General features: G+C 47.8%; 1 protein-coding gene across 1 annotated transcript in view; it reads right to left on the minus strand.

Moving 5' to 3' along the window:
• LOC147896665 (diiron containing four-helix bundle family ferritin protein, putative (Protein of unknown function DUF455)) overlaps positions 1-19037 on the minus strand; it is a 122428-nt gene that overhangs the window by 85363 nt on the left and 18028 nt on the right. Inside the window, exons 2-3 of the mRNA XM_087381985.1 lie at positions 4898-5139; positions 4698-4794 (exon numbers count right to left, since the gene is read on the minus strand). Coding sequence (XP_087238111.1) covers positions 4698-4794; positions 4898-5139 — 339 coding nt within the window. The remainder of the gene's footprint in view (positions 1-4697; positions 4795-4897; positions 5140-19037) is intronic.

Genomic DNA, 19037 nt, shown 5'->3' on the forward strand with positions numbered 1-19037 from the left:
GGACTACTCGCCCTCCAAACCCCCCTCAAAGTCATTAAAGGCAGTTTTTCTAGAACAGACACCCACCCACAGGAGAGCCTTGTTTCCCGCTTCCCAATCCTCGTGAGTTGGACCATAGTGAGTTGGGCTCCACGACCGTGCACGTAGTCAACCGCCACAGTACCTAATCCTTCGATAGGAGTTGCAGAGGGTAGTGGTAGGGCGAGCAGTGGACTTCCTTTTGATACAGGAGCACATGTTCTCAGCATGAGACATCCAAAGGCGCCATCACCTTCTTTCGGGGAGAGGCCCGGAGGTGTGGTCTCCTACCATAGGATGGAGCTGAGGGGTCTGCATCTCGGTCTCCTAGGCAGTGGCCCCCAGAGGTCTACGATCAGGGTGAGCTTATCCCGGGGGGGGGGAGTTTGGATGGGAGTCAAGACGCGAGAGTCCAGGATTGGGATCCTGAATGTGTATGCCCCGACGTGTAGACAGCACCGTCCGGCCTTTTCGAGGAGGCTAACAGAGTGTCTGTCAGATGTTGACTCCTGGATCGTTGGAGGAGACTTCAACAACCTGGAGTTTGGGGAGGACAAGCAAGGGGGTGCCTCCTTTTCCAAGATGCCAGCAGCAGAGTGAAGCACATGGGAGCAATTCATCTTCACGATCAGTGGCAGAGACCCGTGGAGAGAGCCAGAGTTCATCTCACCGACATCATCCATGATACATAGACTGGCTTTGTATAGGAGCGCAGCATCTTGGACAACATTTTCACATTCTGGGAGGCAGTAGATTGGGTCAGGGAGGAGTCACAGCCTCTGGCCATCCTTCTCTTGGATTTTGAGAAAGCTAACATCAGGGTGGAGTTGTCACCAAGCTGTAAATATTCCAAAGTCAAAAAATAAGTTGACCATGTATTGATCATAATTAATGAGTTCATTTATTTAATTATGTTCAAAGAGCTACTTTTCATTTGGTCAAAGTCTTGACTTCGGTCAAATATACTTAACCTCGGTTAAGTAAGCCTAACCTCGCTTAGGAAGACTCGGCTTCCGCCAAGATGGTAAACACGGTTAGTCAAAGAACTAAGGCACTGACTCCGATCAGTGAGTTCTGACTTCGGTCAACGAGACTTGGTAAATGCCAAGAGGGTTAACTTTGGTAACCAAAGTGCACCAACTTTGGTTGGAGAGACGTGGCCATAATTAAGACGCTCTAGCTCATGGTCAAGCCCCTTAATTACGACCAAGAGGATTGACCTTGGTCGACTAAGAATTGTGTTCTATGTTTTGTTTACATGTTTGCTTGGTGGGGATGCCCACAGTGACTAGGATTAGTCTACGGATCATTATTTACATGCAAAGCACTGACCATTAATGGGTGCCATGGTTTTGCGCTTTAGCTAATGGTTGGAGGTACTTAGAAGGATTGAAGAATCAAGAAGTATGGAGCTAGGCGAGCGCTTCAGAGATCACTCGCGTGACCAAGTGCTTCGAAGACTCTAGAGTTGCCCCTAGTGGCATGTAATTATAAAAGTACTTTTAGAATTTGACACTTGGCATGTTGCCAAATGAATGAGCTTGAAGCTCTTTGTAAAACTACTCACGTTTTGGTATTTTGTAACACAGCTCTAGGCTGAGCTTTTGTATTGAGATTTTTCTCTAGTAATAAAATCCTTCGGGGGGGGGGGGGGGGGTCCATCCCGACATGTTGTCCTGGGCCCTAATGTTTTGCAAAGAGAGGAAGTGAGAGAGGGTTGTTTGAGAGCTATTTGGAAATGGTTTTAGGAGTGGTCTTTCCTGGAGGGCACTATGCCGAGGTTGGGTTTCTCAGACCAATGAATCAGAGGATTCTCTGCGCTCTATTCAGGAGCTCTAGTCAGATGCTTATAGATGGACGCATGGGTGCATCCTTTTCTCTCTCTCTCTTGGTCCGCCAGAGCTGTCCCCTAGCTCCCTTTCTTTTCCCTTTTGTGGCGGAGGCACTGGGCTACTACTTGAGATCGCAGGTGGCGGGCCTCACAAGGTTGAGGCTCCCAATCAGACAGGATGAGCTGTTGGATTCCGATTTTGAAGATGATACAGCCTTGTATGTAGAGGCCACCACAGTGAGCTTGAAGAGAGTTCAGGGAGCCCTGGCTATTTATTGTGAGGCCTCAGATAGGTGCACGGATCAACTGGACAAAATCCATCGATTTCTTCACAGGCTATGAGGAGACATGAGAGATTCGAGAGTGGGGAAGTGCCTTCGGCTTCCGCTGGATACCGCGGGGCCAGACAGCGAGATACCTCATGTGCCAGGTGAGTATTGATATTACAGCAGAGCAGCAGATCGCCCCAGTTCTTGAGCGTATTCGGCGCAAGCTTCTCTACTAGAGCTCGGCCAAACTCTCCCTAGCAAGCCATGGCTTAGAGGTCCTTCTCACCACGGCTTGGTACATTGCCTCCCACTGGTGGTGCCTTGGACAGCTCTTACATTTGGTTCGGAATTTCCTTTGGGCAGGATCGGACGGCACAAGGAACACCAGGTCGCTTGGCAAACGGTGATCATGCCGCAGGCATTGGGAGGCTTGGGGTATCATTGATCCAGAGATGCAGAGCAGAGACCTCTTGGGCAAGTTGGTTGTGCGAGGCCTCACCCCTGGTGCAGAGCCTTGGAAGCTGAGCGAAGCTCCTCTTACAGCGAGGGCATCTCAGGAACACCCAACGCACTGGGGGACAATGGCAACACTCACACAGATGGATCACCGGGAAGGGTTCCCCCATGATGAGGAGCCTCCACAGAGTCTAGCAGAGATTGGCGGGGGGCCTCATCCGTGCTCAGCCCCATTGCAGAGAGGATTTCGAGCGTCAACTCCTCATTAGGCACTCGGAGCTCAGGGATCAGGATGGACGTATGCTCGGACATATTGGATGGGCACAGTGAGAAAGTGGCCCAGCCTGCTCCTTTAGCAAATGGAGCAGATTACCCATGGAGGCAGAGGCGAGGCTTGGAGCCATAGCGCATATGCGAGAGGCAAGTCAACAGATGAGAGGGAGATTGACCTAGCCATCCCTGAGTCTTGGTGGGAGGGACTCCACATGTGGATGGACAGCAGATGGTTGGGGCCATTTTGTCAAACTGGGGTCCCGTTGAGGATGATGATTCAGCCAGGCAACACACAGCCCGGTTTCTTCCATGTAGGGCCTGGAAGCCTACTCCTAGCACTCACTGAGAGAGACCCAGAGATGGACAGGAGTCTGGATGGGATTCATTGGCAGATGATCAGAGTAGTGGGCCATTTGGGAAAGGAGTGGCACATTGATCCTCGTAGCATCCTAGAGCAGGATGCCCCAAGATGGAGCCTCTGGCTTTGAGAAGGTAGGCCCCTGAGCGAGGTCCAGTGGGATCCGAGAGAGTGGCTTTGGCCTTCCAAGATCAGCTTCACCGAGCAGGTGGACAAGGTGCAATTCTTTTCCTATACCACTCGGATTGGCAAGAGGCTTCAAATGGACTCTTCGATTTGGACCCCTTCGAGGGAGAGGCATTGGGTGGCCCAGAGGGTGCCCCAGGAGGTCCGTACCAGGTTTTGGACGCGTCTATGGTCCAATTTGCAGCCAAGGGAGATCTCCTACTTATTCTGGCTCGCCTCCCACGGAGGCTTGCCCATAGGCCCGTGGTTGGAGCAGATGCGAATGGAGGGGCAGTGTCACTACTGCTCTGTGGGACTTCTGGAGACGAGCCCTCACAGCCTCTGGAACTGTCATAGCACAGTGAGGATCTGGATGGGAGCTCTCACGATTATGACTCGCATGCAGAGCCTTCAGAGGGACTACACCAGGGGATGGTAACCTGGTTGACTGAGGGAGGTCACGTGTTTCAGATTGATGAGGTCTCTATAGCTTACCAGATACAGGGTCAGAGCATTCAGAGGATAGAGCTCCATGAGGCGGTCCCTCCTGATAGCCCGGATCCTCATTCCCCTCTAGAGGATAGCGTGTGGGAGGTAGTAGCCAGTATCACGACATGGAACATTTGGGGTTGCTCGCTGTAGTCTAGTGATGGGTGAGCATCCGATTTCACCCTCGGCTACATTGGTCGCCATCTAGCAGGATATCATCTACACCCTGCACTCCACCTGGGAGCGTGGGACCCCGGGCTTGGCCAGCAGAAGTTTTCTACATTTTCACTCCACGAGGGATTCGTTGGTTGTACAGTCCCCCCACCTGGTTGTTAGCCCCTGTACCAAAGATTCATGATCTAGGTTTCTCTGGAACAGGCAGGTTTTCTTATTTCAAGCCTTTACCGGTTTTTTCCATACTCAGCACCTTCGGGACTGCTGTTTTGTATGAAGTTTTTCAAGCATTAATAGAAGGTTCCTTTTTTTGCAAAAAAATTGTCCTGGACGATGTAGGGATGCTAGATACAAGAAAGATCAGGCACAATGAGGTTAGTGTGAGACTATTGAATACCATCATGTGCTGTGTTTGGCTGATTCTGGTTTTAGATATAAATCATGTGGCCATCCATCCTACAATTCACTCCAATCTTTTCTGTTAAGATAGTTCTTTGCTGCCATCTCTCATACCTAAGCTTCGAAAAATTATTCTTCCCTTAAAGAAAAACAAGCATGCCTCAAACGTCTAGAGTTTCAGACTTCCATTTGACCAAGTTCATGAGATGTCTTTTGCTACTATAACTGACAAAGAGGGGAAAAAAGTTTAAACATGAAAAGTTACCTGCACCATTGGAACAACAGCGAGGCGAGCCATCACATTACCAGCTGACTTATGGCCTTCATCGACAAGCACATTATGAGCTGGAATATCTCCATAGCTGCTAACAAAAACCAGATTCATTTCCAGGGTCGTGTTACCTTGCTGGGACTTCACAAATCCCAAAACCTGATAATAGGGCTTAAACAGATACACAATTATACCAACATCCAAGCTCTGCTAGTCGCTGCGAGCACCAACAGAAATGGCGACTTTCATCATCAGCGACGTGTGCAAAGTCTGCAAAAAATTGCTCACCCAGAACTTGACTGGCTTCTGAAAATCGTACCACAGTGTCCCAAGCCAAATCAACGGCATTCAGCTCAATATGTGCAAGGTTATGAAGGACATGGGCATTTCGTGGAAGAGGTGAATGTTTGACATCAGGAACTTGCTTTAAAGGGACCTGCAATCCACCAACTAGACATGAACCATACCCATTTTCCCACCAAAATAACGGCATTCTCAAAATTTTGTATAAAATAGCTTTTTCGGAACATCTTACAGAGTCGATACTCATTAAAGGCATGCAAACGACAACTTCTAAGGTTTTCCAAGTTGTTCTATGATGTACCACGGTTATATTGATGAGGATTAATAAAACTTCACCATAGTTTCCAAAGCAAGACAAAACTCTTACTGCAAGCTATCTTTTTGCTATGCATAAAGTGTCACAAATGTTTTGATTCCCAACTAGAACAACGCCTCACGAGAAAGCATCACAAACAAATCGTGCACCCTCAAGGTGAAAGTCAACACAACAGGTGAAAAACAAACTGATGAAGAAAAGCCTTAAGGGCACATTGCAAAACTAGTGAAGAAAAACCTTAAGAGCAAAAGTTCCTGTTTCGAACAGTTCAAAAAAGAGCTCTGGTTTTGACACTTGCAGATATAACGAAGAACCAAACAACAAAGAAGCATTCCCTACAGCTTGGCATTTCTTCCAAACAGCCTGTTGTTTCATAAGCTTCTCCTGTTTGTAGGTGGCTCAGCAAACATCCACTGAGAGAGGGTGCCAAACTCAGGAATTGTTTGCTGATCCCTCTGCTAGAGGATCACCATGTCTCTCCTGTCAGAATTCAGGCTGCCCTAGGTTGAGCGCTCCTGCAAAATCTTATCTGTCCCTATTTTGCACCACCTTACTCGCTGTTGATGTCTGGACTTCTGCCCTGCAATAACGGATGGTGTCGATCCCTCAATCTCACTCTTCTCTTCACCCTGAAAGGATGATCTGCAAGCTAGGACTGCTGATAACTGGACTGCCCCCCTTATAAGCTTTGCAGCCCCCAAACCTGTTACAGACTGTTATATTCTGGCCAACCAGTCTGTCAGAGATTGGGCCGACCAGTCCTTAGGCCTATTTAGGGCTGCTCTTGCAGTGCCTGGCCTCTAGTCCTGTTCCAGACCTGCTTCCTTCTGCAGGCCCTGCACAGCAGCTGTGCTATCCCTCCTGTTACTGATGTACTGCCTGTTGTACCAGTTCAAGTACCTGCCATACAGCTCGCCGTACTACTGTACCTCTGCTGCTATACTGCTGCTGTACAGACCTGTTGTCCTCCAGCCCTCAGTCCAGCCCATGCTGCTGTTAGGGGTGGTCTTAGTGGCTGCCCTAAATTCAATACAAGATAGAGATCTATGTGTTTGTCCATGTGGCAACCAGTCTGCGGCCCAAACCACTCTCTCCATCCTATACAGTAAGTCATCCTCCCTCATGTCCTCATATGGGGGCTCACAAGTGGGAAGGTGACCCTAATATTCCAACACCTCCTCTCACTGACCCACAGTGGGCCCACACAGCATGTCGATGCACGTACTCTACTAGCTCCCTTAGAAAAACTCTCTGGAACAAGTTGAGGACGTCAACAACATTTGATCCATGTACCTACATCTCCAAGTCCTGACCGTCAACATCCACAAACAATCAGATCCATTCTAGAACATTGGTATACAGTTCAGTCCAAGTCACTTATGCTCCAAGTCTTCAGAATCCCAAGGCACTAACAAATGCATCCAATTGTCCTAGGAACCAACCAAAACTGTGAAGAACCAAAGACCTTGGGGGTTTGTTTTAACCTGTCACGAAACCACCACCATCCCTGTCCTGGTACATGATTTCTTAAATAGTGAGATCTTGTGGCTGGCCGCTGTTCTGCATTGATCCCTACTGGTAGGAATCCCTCCAGCCACCTCTGAAGCGAGTGTATCACCCACTGTCTTCCCAACTACTATCATCTTTCCTTAATTTGCAAAATCCCTTGTCTCCACCATAAAGACTTTGACAAGATCACAACCTGGTCTTTCCAGCATCATGCAATTGGGTTGGGTTGGAGAGGCCTCGTGATCATCATCATTGATCAGCAACTGCAAATCTTGGAGGTAACCTTGCAAGAAGCATCGAAAGCCTCAGCACTGAGAAATCCCCTCCACAAAGTAGAAGACCTCGTGGACACCAGGAACTATCGCACCCTCATGATTGGCCACACTGGACAAGATCTATGGATCGGTACTAGAGAGAGAGATCAGCAGTCACACAGAGGCACGGGGATTCAGGAGGCAGCACTCTATTCTAGACCACATTTTCACTCTAAGGGCCATCATTGAGGAGGCGAGGTCCAGACATCAGAGAGACTACACATGCTTCGTAGACTTTCGAAAGGCCTTCGACACTGTTCCACGATCCCGCATGATCAGGAGACTACAGGAGATGCTGATCCCAAAGATGCTGATTTGGAGGTGTGATGAGCTTATATGAGTCAGTCAGAGGTAGGGTCCGTGCCCCAGGCGGTCTATCGGATCAGGTCGAGAGCACCATTAGGGTGAAGCTGGGCTGCCCCCTCTCACTGACTCTCTTTGGACTCTATCTACATCGATGAGATCACATAGATCACCTAGGTGGCGAGGGCTCATTACTAGGGGATCTCCTCATACAGATATTGTTATATATTGATGATATAGTCCTTATATCCTCTTCAGCGGAGGGGCTGCTGAGAGATCTAGAGGCATTAGAGGTGTTTTGTAGAGAGAGAGATCTAACGGTCAACCTTGGGATAACTAAGGTTATGATCTTCAACACCTCACGAGCAGTGACTCACCGACTTAGTTTCACCTATCGTGGTGGTGAGCAAGTGGAGATAGTGCAGTCATACACATATTTGGGAGCAGTCTTCATAGGACCCATCTTCATGATGAAACATGCAGCCCAGGCACGGCTCACACGAGGGCGTAGTGCTTTGGCTAGACTAGAGCGGCAATGTTTCCAAGCGCACTTCCAGGATCCACCAAAGAAGGGCTGGCTTTTCGACACTAGTGCGGCCAACTATCATGTATGCAGCACCTTTCTGGGGGTGCGATCTTCCGAGGACACATTGGAGGAGCTTCGAGCGGCTACAGGTGACGATGGGATCTAGGATGATCCAATGTAAGCCCTCAGTTCCACATGAGATAGTACAGGAAGAGTTCGCCATGACACCTCTCCAGGTTGATGCCATCTTTCAGACTGTGACTTTCATCCACAGAGTTTGGGACTTACCCCATTGGAGACTTCCGAGGTTGGCCCTAGAGTCATCCAGACGACTCGCAAAGAGCGAGGTAGACACATGGTATGCACGCATATCTACATGGCTTGCTAGTCATGGTATCCAGATGGACAAGCTTCCCCCCTTTTAGTACAGCATGGATGCACCTCCTGAGTCGATCCCGCGAGATGAGATCAACCGTATCATACGGTTAGACCTCCTCCAGCTTCACACATCTCGAACTTGGGGGGAGGACCAGGAGCTCCCCACCAAAACCCAATTTTATCACGACCACTTTCTAAGAGTATCAGAGGAGGGATTCATTATCGAACCCCAGTATCTTGAGGATAGAGGAGTCTTTCATGCACTGAGGATTGCCATTGGTCAGATGTGGGTTTCATCCCATCAGCTGAGGATCGAGGCAAGGAAAGCAGCGGGTATACCCAGAGAGCAACGGGTCTGCACGCTATGTATGCTCGGGGCGGTTGAGACAGAGGAGCATTTTCTTTGTGTTTGCCCAGTCTACTATGAGATTCGAGACGCTACCACTGTCTCTACCTAGAGGGGAGTGGCTTCGGTCCTTTGTCACGACTGATCCATTTCCATGACCAGGTCTATGTCGGGCTTTATCTGATGGACATGCGACGACACAGAGAGACGCTTCTACGATAGATCAAAGAGCAGCAGGGGATGGTCAGACCACTACAGGATATAGAGGGTGATCGGGCACACCGACACGTCACAGACTTCTATACATTTGAGTCAGCCCTCAGACACAGTGGAGTGGAGGAAGAGCTAGCCGATATGAGAGCAGCAGCTGGCACAGTACCACCAAGAGAGGGGCGTAGAGGCCACGTGTGCGACAGAGAGCCCCCAGAGCACACTCTATTGAGGTCCGACCTATCACAGCTTTCCTCAAGGGAGACCAACAGAGACGAGGGGTCACTCTAGACATAGCCCAGAGAGTCCAGAGAGCGAGGAGACCGCGTCCCCCACCGCAGCGCGAGACAGCTCAACACACGCAAATACGAGACATCTTCGCAGCCCACCAGAGAACCATCACTCTACCAGGCTTTGGTTTCATCCAGCGCCTGGATAGATTGATTGATATGGCCCACTCTGCAGTTGTAGTTGACTTTTTTCTATGATTATGATTCTATTAGCATAGATTAGTACTCAGCAAGGGTCCTAGCGTACCCTTTGCTTCAGCCCACTGAGGCTTGTATGGGTTCGCTTTTCTATGTACTTCATCCCATAGGCTCCCGTGGACGTTAATATATCTTTCTTTCTCCAACCAACTCAGAGAACCTGTACATTGGTTCAAAGAAATCTACTAAAATCTCTAGAAAAGCATAATGAAAACGCGTACCGTAAAAATTCAATCTATTGATGCTTGCCATCGGAGCAGGCCACGTACCTTCTAGAAGCACGATGATCTTCCAGGCCTCTATGTAACCTTATCGTCATGCCTCCCCTGCTAAGCTCTTGCTCATCAAGTTCCATCTCTAGGTGAGCTCCTCCATTTCTGTAGGTGATACTAGACTTGTCCTTATATCCCATGACTGAGCAACATTCTCCATCCTTCACCCTAGAGTCAGAATATGTACATCGTATCTCAATGAGATATTGTGTCACCCCTAAGAAGAGTTCCTCGATATCGGATAGGTCCTCCTTTGGTTGGTCATCCTTCTTCTTTCTGCAATCTCTAGCGAAATGTCCAAGCATATCACAATAAAAGCACTTCTTCTGGTTCTTCCTCTTCTTGTTTTCACCATCAAAAGTGGTCCCTCTATCATTTTTGGCATCCTTCTTTTTCAACAGCTTCCCTTTGCCAATCTTGCTTATGGCTATGAGAAACTTTTTGTTGCCATCGTCGCTTCTTCATCTAGGCTGCTTCTTGAAGCAACAATGGGCCTCCAGTGGCGAGAGTCATCACCGACTCTCTATCTACTCGGAAACTTGCTAACCAGAAGCATGGCCATCCACCTTATGAAAAGTTGATCCCCAAAATTTTTCACTTGTGAAGGAAGTCATGGGTTGACTCTCCTTCCTGTATCTTCATGTTGTTTGTTTCATAAAGATCCTATAAAATCTTCCATTTCCATATCTGCTAGTGGATATCAGCTATTACCAACCCACCGTCAGCTTGATATCATGAAAAGAGCAATAGCATTCCTCTTCAACTTACATCTAACACATCGACAAGTTTCGGCTCCATGGCTTCCGTCACCTCCCAAATTCCCCTGGCCACTAGATGCATAAGAACCTTCACTTTCCATATAGGATAGTTGATTCCATCCATCTTCGTAGACTCACCCAAAGTTCGGAAAAGTGAACTAGATCCCATGGTAGGATGTAGATGACCTGATGTCATTGCGCCGTTATCGATGTCAAAGTCATGCTTATGCAGAAGCGCAATTTCCAATTAAAGTACTCAATAAACTTAGAATTTCAAATAGCCATTATTTTGAGATGAGCACTCACACACATATCATTCAAATTTCACAAAAAGGTCGCAAAGAGAAGGGAAAAGAGTCTGGCATCTGATAAGGTGTGCATGACGTACACCCCCTGTCTGAGCTAATCCCAGGTATATTTCTTTATCACAATGATGCTCAACTTCAATTACAATAGTAATGCAAACCCTCAGACAGAACCCAAGGTAAACTAGAAATCCTATCTCTGCAAAAGTTCTCCAGAATTGTTATTCTAATACCAGCCTGTATCTTAGACTCTGAAACACATAGTCCACATCAGAAACGGTTAGGGTTTCCAGCCTAAATGAGATTGGAACTTCCGAAACCAAAGGGAACATGTTCAGTATATATAGAATTAGTTGTAGAAAGCCCTATGAGTGAAAAAACGAAATCTGAAAGTCAATTTCTAGTAGCCTGGAAGACAAAACACGCAACTGAATTTGAGAAAACAGTGCATAAGAAATCATAGTAATTGATAGAACTGAAGAACATGAAGAATACTTGCCCTGTGACTTAAGTGCCTTGGATGTTGGAAAGGAAGAAACGTAGGCTGAAGCAGAAGTTTCAGCAATTCATAAAGTTGGACAGCAGAAAGAGTTCATGGAGCAATAGAAGAATGAACCAAAGTTGCCAAAGGGCAAGCGGACAGCAAGGAAGATGGCTAGGGCAAAGGGAGAATTTGAAAGGAGAGCAGCAAAGAAAAGATGGCTAATAAGGCTGCCACATGAGCAGCACAACAGCCTGGCAGAGGCACAGCAAGTGTGCGTGTACAGGCTGGAACAGGCTTCTAAAAGAGGCGCACAGGTGGCGGGATAGAGGGCCTGCACAAGGTGCATTAAAGGCAAGGGGAATCAGCATATCAGGTCGGCCTGGTGGAGCAGCAAAGGAGGCTGCTAGTAGGCAGGGACCTGCCTTTATATAGGGCTGGGCCCTTGCCTTGATTGGAGGGCAAAGGGCCCTAGAAGTATGGGCCAAAGGCCCTGGAAAAGAGAGCCCCAAAAGGGGTATTTATGGCAGACCTGGTCGGCCAGATTAGGTCTGCCTGGTCAGTTTTTGCCAGCCCCTTGGGAGCCTATAAAAGGAGGGCTTCCAGGCCCTCATTCATATCATCTGGAGCAGCCAGTCCACCAGCAGAAGGAGCGGCAGCAGGTCTACCTTTGGGCCTATAATCAGGAGGAGAAAGAAGTACCTTGTGCTGCAGACCTAGCTTGTAGGAGGCTGCCCAAGTAGGCTGTACCCAGGCAGTAAGGTGGAAAAGATCATTCTGGACATAAAGTCTACAGACACTCGAGGTGGAGCATGTGGGCTCGAGTCTGGAGATAACCGGCACATAGGAGGACCTTGTGGTAAGATCAGAGAACCAAACCATTCGTGGGACTCTGGATCTCTCTCTTTTGTATTGTGTCCATAGCTTTGGAAGGAAATATATAATTTTGGTGTCTTCTATATCTGGCTGGTTCATTGTCTATTGATGAGTCTGCACATCTATCCTATGCACATAAGTTTAAGAAGTTAGTGATTCCACACTCCCACATACACACTGTGTGAGCTCCTGGGCTATTCTATCAGTCTTCCGCTTTGTGTACCCTCTGTTGGGCGATTTCTAACATGGTATCACAGCCCAAGTAGGAGGCTCACAGGTGTGGGAGCCTGAAGGCAGGGACCTTGCTGAAGGACAACACTGATTCAGAAGCTCTTGGGAATCGACCTCCACGACTGGAGAATAGTGTCGTTGCGAAAAGGAGGGTGACTCACATTCAGTCAGGTGCATTCAGAATTTCGGTCTACTGAAGGTTGAGTTTGTTCGACTTTGCTGGTTTATCAGCAGAGATGTTGATCTCTTCATCCACTTCAGCCCCTACTCTCCCTTCCTCCTCCCCCAGATTTCTTTCTTTCACCATCCCTAACTTTGGAGAGTCTGGGAACCTCGATGGGTCAAATTACCCGAACTGGAAGGTGAAGATCCAGAGTCATTTAGTGGCTTGGAAGCTGTGGAAACTGACAACGGGAGTGGAGGCAAAGCCAGAGGATATGGTGAACAAGGAGGGGAAGATACTCATGCATGTAGATGGAGAGGAGCTTGAAGCTTGGGAAGACAGAGATACCCATACCTTGGCATTGATCATAGGGACTACGGCAGACTCTATGCTTCCTCACATCCAGATGGCCGACACGTTAGTAGAGGCGTGGACCATTCTGAAGGATCTGTACGAGACAGACAACACATCCTGGATCTTGCTTCTTTAGCATCAGCTCTACAACCTTGATATGGATGAGAGAGATTCGGCACATGACCACTTGACAAAGGTCAAGGTGGTGAGGGATCAACTGGCATCAGCAGTTGGTCAGAAGGTGGACTCGTGCCATTTGGCCTTGATGGTACTGAGGAGGCTACCTCGGAGTTTCAAAAGCTTTGTTACGACTGTGACAATAAGACAAAGGACCAAACCTCTGACTTTTGAGGAGTTGGGTCCATTACTGCTACACGAGAAGAAGCTAGGGAGAAGCTCTACAACAACGATAGAGATGACAAGGCGTTGCTGGCGAAGGATTACGCTAGCAAAGGAAAGGGCAAGCCTAACGATGGCAAGTCCAAGAAGGATGACTCTGATGACGAGGACACTTCCAAGAGGAAGCAGAAGAAGAAGTGCTTCTATTGTGACACGCCAGGTCATTTTGCAAAGGACTACAGAAAGAAGAAGGCAGATCAGAAAAATAGGAAGGAGGAGTCCGACTCAGATTTAGAGGATGATACAAAAGCCAAAAGCTAATGTGGTAATCGAAGAGTTGTTCTTGGTGACATCTCCGTGTGTTACTGAGGTTAGATATGCTGACCTAGAAACCACAATGATAATGTCTGACATTGAGATGTGGGTCGACGAGGAGTCAGAAACCTTTGTGAAGGTGAAGGACAGCATGGAGTGCTTGGTATCTTCCAGGTGCGTGGCTGTTGATGCTAACACGAGGGTGGATTCCACGGAGTGCCTTGGGGTTTCATGTTCAGTGGATGGTGTACTTCACACAAGGAGTACGACGATCTCGTAGGTACTTGATGTTCTTCATTTAAACCTTTATAGCATGCTGTGGAGATAATTTGTTCTTCAATTGTCTCAAGTAATGCGAGATTGAAAGGAATTGGCCTTCTTAGAAGCTAGCACAGGCGCAGCAAGTGTGCATGTACGGGCTGGAGGCCCCTGAAAGAGGTGCACAGGTGGCAGGACAGAGGGCCTACACAAGGCGCATTAATGGCGAAGGGAACCAGCATATCAGGTTGGCCTAGTGGAGCAGCAAAGGAGGCTTCTAGTAGGCAGGGACCTGCCTTTATATAGGGCTGGGCCCTTGCCTTGATGGAGGGAAAAGGGCCCTAGAAGTATGGGCCAAAGGCCCTGGAAAGAGAGCCCCAAAAGGGGCATTTATGGCAGACCTGGTCGGCCAGTCTCGCTGACCAGATTAGGTCTGCCTGGTCAATTTTTGCCAGTCTCTTGGGGGCCTATAAAAGGAGGGCCTCCAAGCCCTCATTCATATCATCTGGAGCAGCCAGTCCACCGACAGAAGGAGCAGCAGCAGGTCTACCTTTGGGCCTATAGTCAGGAGGAGAAAGAAGTACCTTGTGCTGCAGACCTAGCTTGCAGGAGGCTGCCCACCTAGGCTGTACCCAGGTAGTAAGGTGGAGAAGATCATTCTGGACATAAAGTCTACAGACGCTCGAGGTAGAGTACGCGGAATCAAGTTTAGAGATAACCGGCAGATAAGAGAAGGACCTTGTGGTAAGATCAGAGGACCGCACCATTGGTGGGACTCTGGATCTTCTCTTTAGTCTGCACATCTATCCTATGCACATAAGTTTAAGAAGTTCGTGATTCCACACTCCCACACACACACTGTGTGAGCTCCTAGGCTATTCTATCAGTCTTACGCTGTGCGTACCCTCTATTGGTCGATTTCTAACAAAGTGGAAGAAGAGGATGAGATCTCTATCCCAAAGCAAAGCTTGGCACATAAAGAAAGGTTAGAGTTTGAGTTTCCCATTGCCATCTGGTGAAGTTCTAGAATTATTATGTACTAGATGCGAAGGGGGTGGAGGAAGGTGAGCTAGCTGATTCACATGAGTTATTGCAGCTCTACCTGGAAGCATGTCATCTTGAGCCCACTGCAGTTGAGGCTCGTTCAAACTCAGCAGAGCAGAGGTCTGGAGCATTGCCTAATGCTCAAGAGGGGGGCAGCACCTCCACTCCCTCAGGACAGACAAGCTCAAGTATCTAGAGGTCGCTTGGTTCCACTACATGTCTCACCCGAGGTACTGATTGCTGACAGTATTTCTGCCATGGGACCTCTATGATGAGTGTACTAGTCACTCCACAGAGATGATGCATGATATGGATGGACTCGCGCGCTCTCTTGGACCATATGTTCATTGCCAGTTGTATATTACAGACGATGCACATTGTGGTATGAGCTATTCATGCCTATTTCATTATTGTTTATTTGCTGTTATTTTCAGCAGCAAAGTACATAGTTTGATGTCTCAAGAGGGGGGGTATGTCATGGGGACGTGATTTTTGTATGCAAATAAACCATGACTACCTTGGCTTTGGGGGACTAGCCTAGGGGAAATGAAAACTCCTTAAAAACCCTAGGAACTAATGTGAAAGTGGGGTCTAGGTCTAGGCACATTTACTCAGCCCAAATGTTAGTAGGCACAAGGCAAGGAATAATTGTGACCGAAAGTTAGGCCTAAGGCAAGGAACAAGTGCGATAAAAAAGAGTGGGTTAGAGGCATTAACAAGGTGGCAAGGTAATTGGCCACGTGGCAGTCCAGGCATTGCATGTGCTTGCATGCATTCCTTTTCTCTCTATGTTGTGGCTGAGTGGCTCTTCTCGCCGGCCCGTGATCATTTCCACGCCTTCTCTCCTGCCTGTGATTATTTTTCGCGCCCGAATCTTGCTCTTCCCCCTTCCAAGCTGCCGATTTCTGCTCCTCTCTTCTTCTAGGCTGCTGATTTCTGCTGCTGCCTTCTTGCTGTGTGGATAAGCTGGTTCGAATCCATTCGCTGCTATTTTCCAACTCTCTTGTGGCTGAAGGTCAACTGTGCTTCGCTAGGGGCTTGGATAGAGGATAGGTGCAAGGTTAGAGGTCGCCCCTCTTCCATGGACAGCGGGTACAGAAGTTCTGACCTCCCTTTGTATGCTCTTTATTTGTTTCTTCTTTGTTATTCGAAATCCTCCCCTCGCAAATTTGAGCTGTCAATAGATTCCTAGACAAAGAGGGTGTGCTGAAATTCGTGCCAGAGGGTCAGTTTTGTGATTTCATCTTGCCTTGAGGTCACTTGTGCGTTTCTGGGATTTGTGATGTTGCTCTGTTGCCCTGAGAGGCTGGACCTTTGACTTTTGGGACTGCCAAACACTCTTTTGCAACTAGATGCCTTGTGGAATGCATTAGTAAGCTTTCATTTGGTCACAGGCACTTTGGAATGCCTTCGCCTTGGCTTGGCAATTGGGTACTAGTTTGTACTTGGATATGGAATCTGGATGCCTATTGAAGCCACGAATTGGCTAGAGCAGTGGAAGTGTTATTGAAGCAAAGTACGAGGGTGAGCCCTTGTTGTAAAGAGTACCTTCCATAAATAGAAGTAATAAAGAAATACCGAAAGGGGCGGCATTTGGGGCCAATCTGTCCTTTTTATATGGTATCTTGAGTAGGGGCACTCTAGCCTCCCTTCTAGTGTCTTAAAGTTTATTTCTCAGTGGTTCTAACTAAAACGAAGTGGCTGAATGTGATGCATTATGGCTGTAATGAATGTGAATGACAAATAAGTTGTGGACTACTGCCCTTTAGTTATCTAGCGGCCAGTTTCAACGAGTCAAAAGAACAGGCCAATCACTTTCGAGAAGCTTGGAGCCATGATCCTCAAGGAGGAGATTTGGATGAAGAGTATGATGGCACAGATTGTTAGAAATCGACCAACAAAGGGTACGCACAAGGGAAGACTGATAGAATAGCCCAAGAGCTCACACAATGTGTGTGGGGTCTTTTGCTTTGAAATATTTGGGGATCAAACTCCTTGAGTTTGAGCTATACTCCTTTCATGGGGCTATTTTCATCTATTAAGTAAGAGAAAAAACCCGCAAGAGCAAGCTCAAAGCGGAATACATCATGTAACCATGAGGATAAATAAACCCCCTCAAAATGAGGTGGAAAACAACCAAGGCTGAGGCTGAAAGTGCCACCTCAACTCTGTAAGAGTCTCAAAGAAGAAAGGAGAATCCTTCCATTCTCTGAAGAAAGAAGCCCTCCTAGCTGAGGCTGCACGGGAGTCTCCCTGCATGCTCGTCCATACGGCCATCAAAGTATATATGGTGTCTGTCCAAATACTGGCCAATGTGTGCGTGGGATGAGCCTGAGTTCCCTCCAATCCCTCTATGCATCTGGCTCTCCAGATATGCCTGGCTGCTATGCTCACCGATATCTCCCAAGAGGTATCCACAAAGGCATGTACTGCTGCAAAAGGAAGGTGTGGTACCACATCCAAAGAACAAGACTCAACCTGATGACGTCAAATCGAAATGGCCCGAGAAGAAAAATTGTCTCTCATAAAAGGCTTGAGGCCCAGTACGAGAAAGCCAAGCCACTGAGCCCCATGTCATAAAGAATGGGGAGTGCACAAAGTGACTGAAAATCCTGGCTACCCCCATCCAAATCATCCTCGCCTGTCTGCAATTCCATAAGCAATGCTGAATCGTCTCCAAAGCAAAGAGGCAACGAGGGCAAGTAGGGTCAGCTCCGAATCTGGATCTCCAAAGGTTCACTGCAATCCCACCATGGATAGAAAGCCAAAAGAAAAGAGTGATCTTTCTATTCCTGTGGGATTTCCAGAGTCTCCTCCAGAAGCACCTCTGCAAATCCGCAGTGATATCAAATGCCTCCCAACCAGTCACATTTTGAGTTTTGACTCTCAAAGAGTTGAACTACAAATCTTGGAACTTGGAGCCTAGGCCCATAAATTGAAAACAACGTTACAAAGTTAAAAACGAAACCTTTTTTCTCAAAAAACAGCTTAGAAGTTAGAACTTGCTAGCTGCAAGCGATGGTGTACCCAAGCATCAATGTCAAGGCTAGGAACTACTAACTAGCTACTAAATAGCTGGGAGCTAGTAGCTAGCATCTAAAAGCTAGAGTAGACTGCACCATCCAACCCTAGGGACAAGAGAGCAACAAACGTCACGACCTTGGAGGTAGAGCTGTTGCTTTCAACGTAGGAGGTATGGATGCCATCGTGCGGGTATGGGTATCAAAATGGGCATGAAAAAAGAGGCAAAATCTTCATAGTTTAAGACTTAGGGTCTTTTCCAAACGTGGGGTTTTTCAAACATTTTCAAACGTTCGAAATTTTTCAAACTTGTGCATGCAAAGCAAAGTTTGATTGAAGTTTCCAAACGTCCCTTTTTCAAACGTTTCCAAATGTTTGGTAAATCAATCAAACGTGTTTGTAGTAACTATGCTTAATGTGCATCACATAGATGTGCAGACTCATCAATAAACAATGAGCCAGCCAGATATAGAAACCACCAAAATAATATATTTTCGTCCAAAGTTATGGACACAATACAAAAGAGAGAGATCCAGAGTCCAACCAATGGTGTGGTCCTCTGATCTTTTACCACAAGGTACTTCTACTATCTACCGGATATCTCTAGACTCGAGCCTGCATGCTCCACCTCGAGCATATGTAGACTCTCCGTCCAGATCACAACACCTTGCTGCCCTAAAAGCCAACCAAGGTCCAGCCCCTAGGAAGCTCAGTCTACAGCACACCTTCAACTCTCCTTTACCTCCAAGATGAAGCCAAAGGGAATGCCTTCAGGCTGCTCATGTCTGCTCCTCTTTCTACTAAGCTGTGGGATGATTAGTGAGGGCACAATGGCCCCTTTATATAGCCCCCAAGGGGCTGGAAAGAAAACCAACCAGGCAGCTTCATACTTGCCGACCAGGCTGGCCGACCAGTCTGCTGCTGGTCCAGCTCTTTAAGGGCTCTCAAACCGGGGCCCTTTGGCCCACACTTCTAGGGCTTTGGCCCTCCAATCAAGGCAAGGGCCCGACCCTATTAGAGAGCGGGGCAGACACATGGTATGCACACATATCTACATGGCTTGCCAGGCACGGTATCCAGATAAACAGGCTTCCCCCCTTTCAGTACAGCATGGATGCACCTCCTGAGTTGATCCTGTGAGATGAGATCAACCGTATCATATGGTTAGACCTCCTCCAGCTTCACACTCCGCGGAGGTTCTTATTGGTGGAGTCTCGGGAAATA

This window comes from Dipteris shenzhenensis, chromosome 11 (genome assembly GCF_047967505.1).
Source record: "Dipteris shenzhenensis isolate YYH24624 ecotype China chromosome 11, Dip_SZ_1.0, whole genome shotgun sequence".
Classification (NCBI taxonomy): domain Eukaryota; kingdom Viridiplantae; phylum Streptophyta; class Polypodiopsida; order Gleicheniales; family Dipteridaceae; genus Dipteris; species Dipteris shenzhenensis.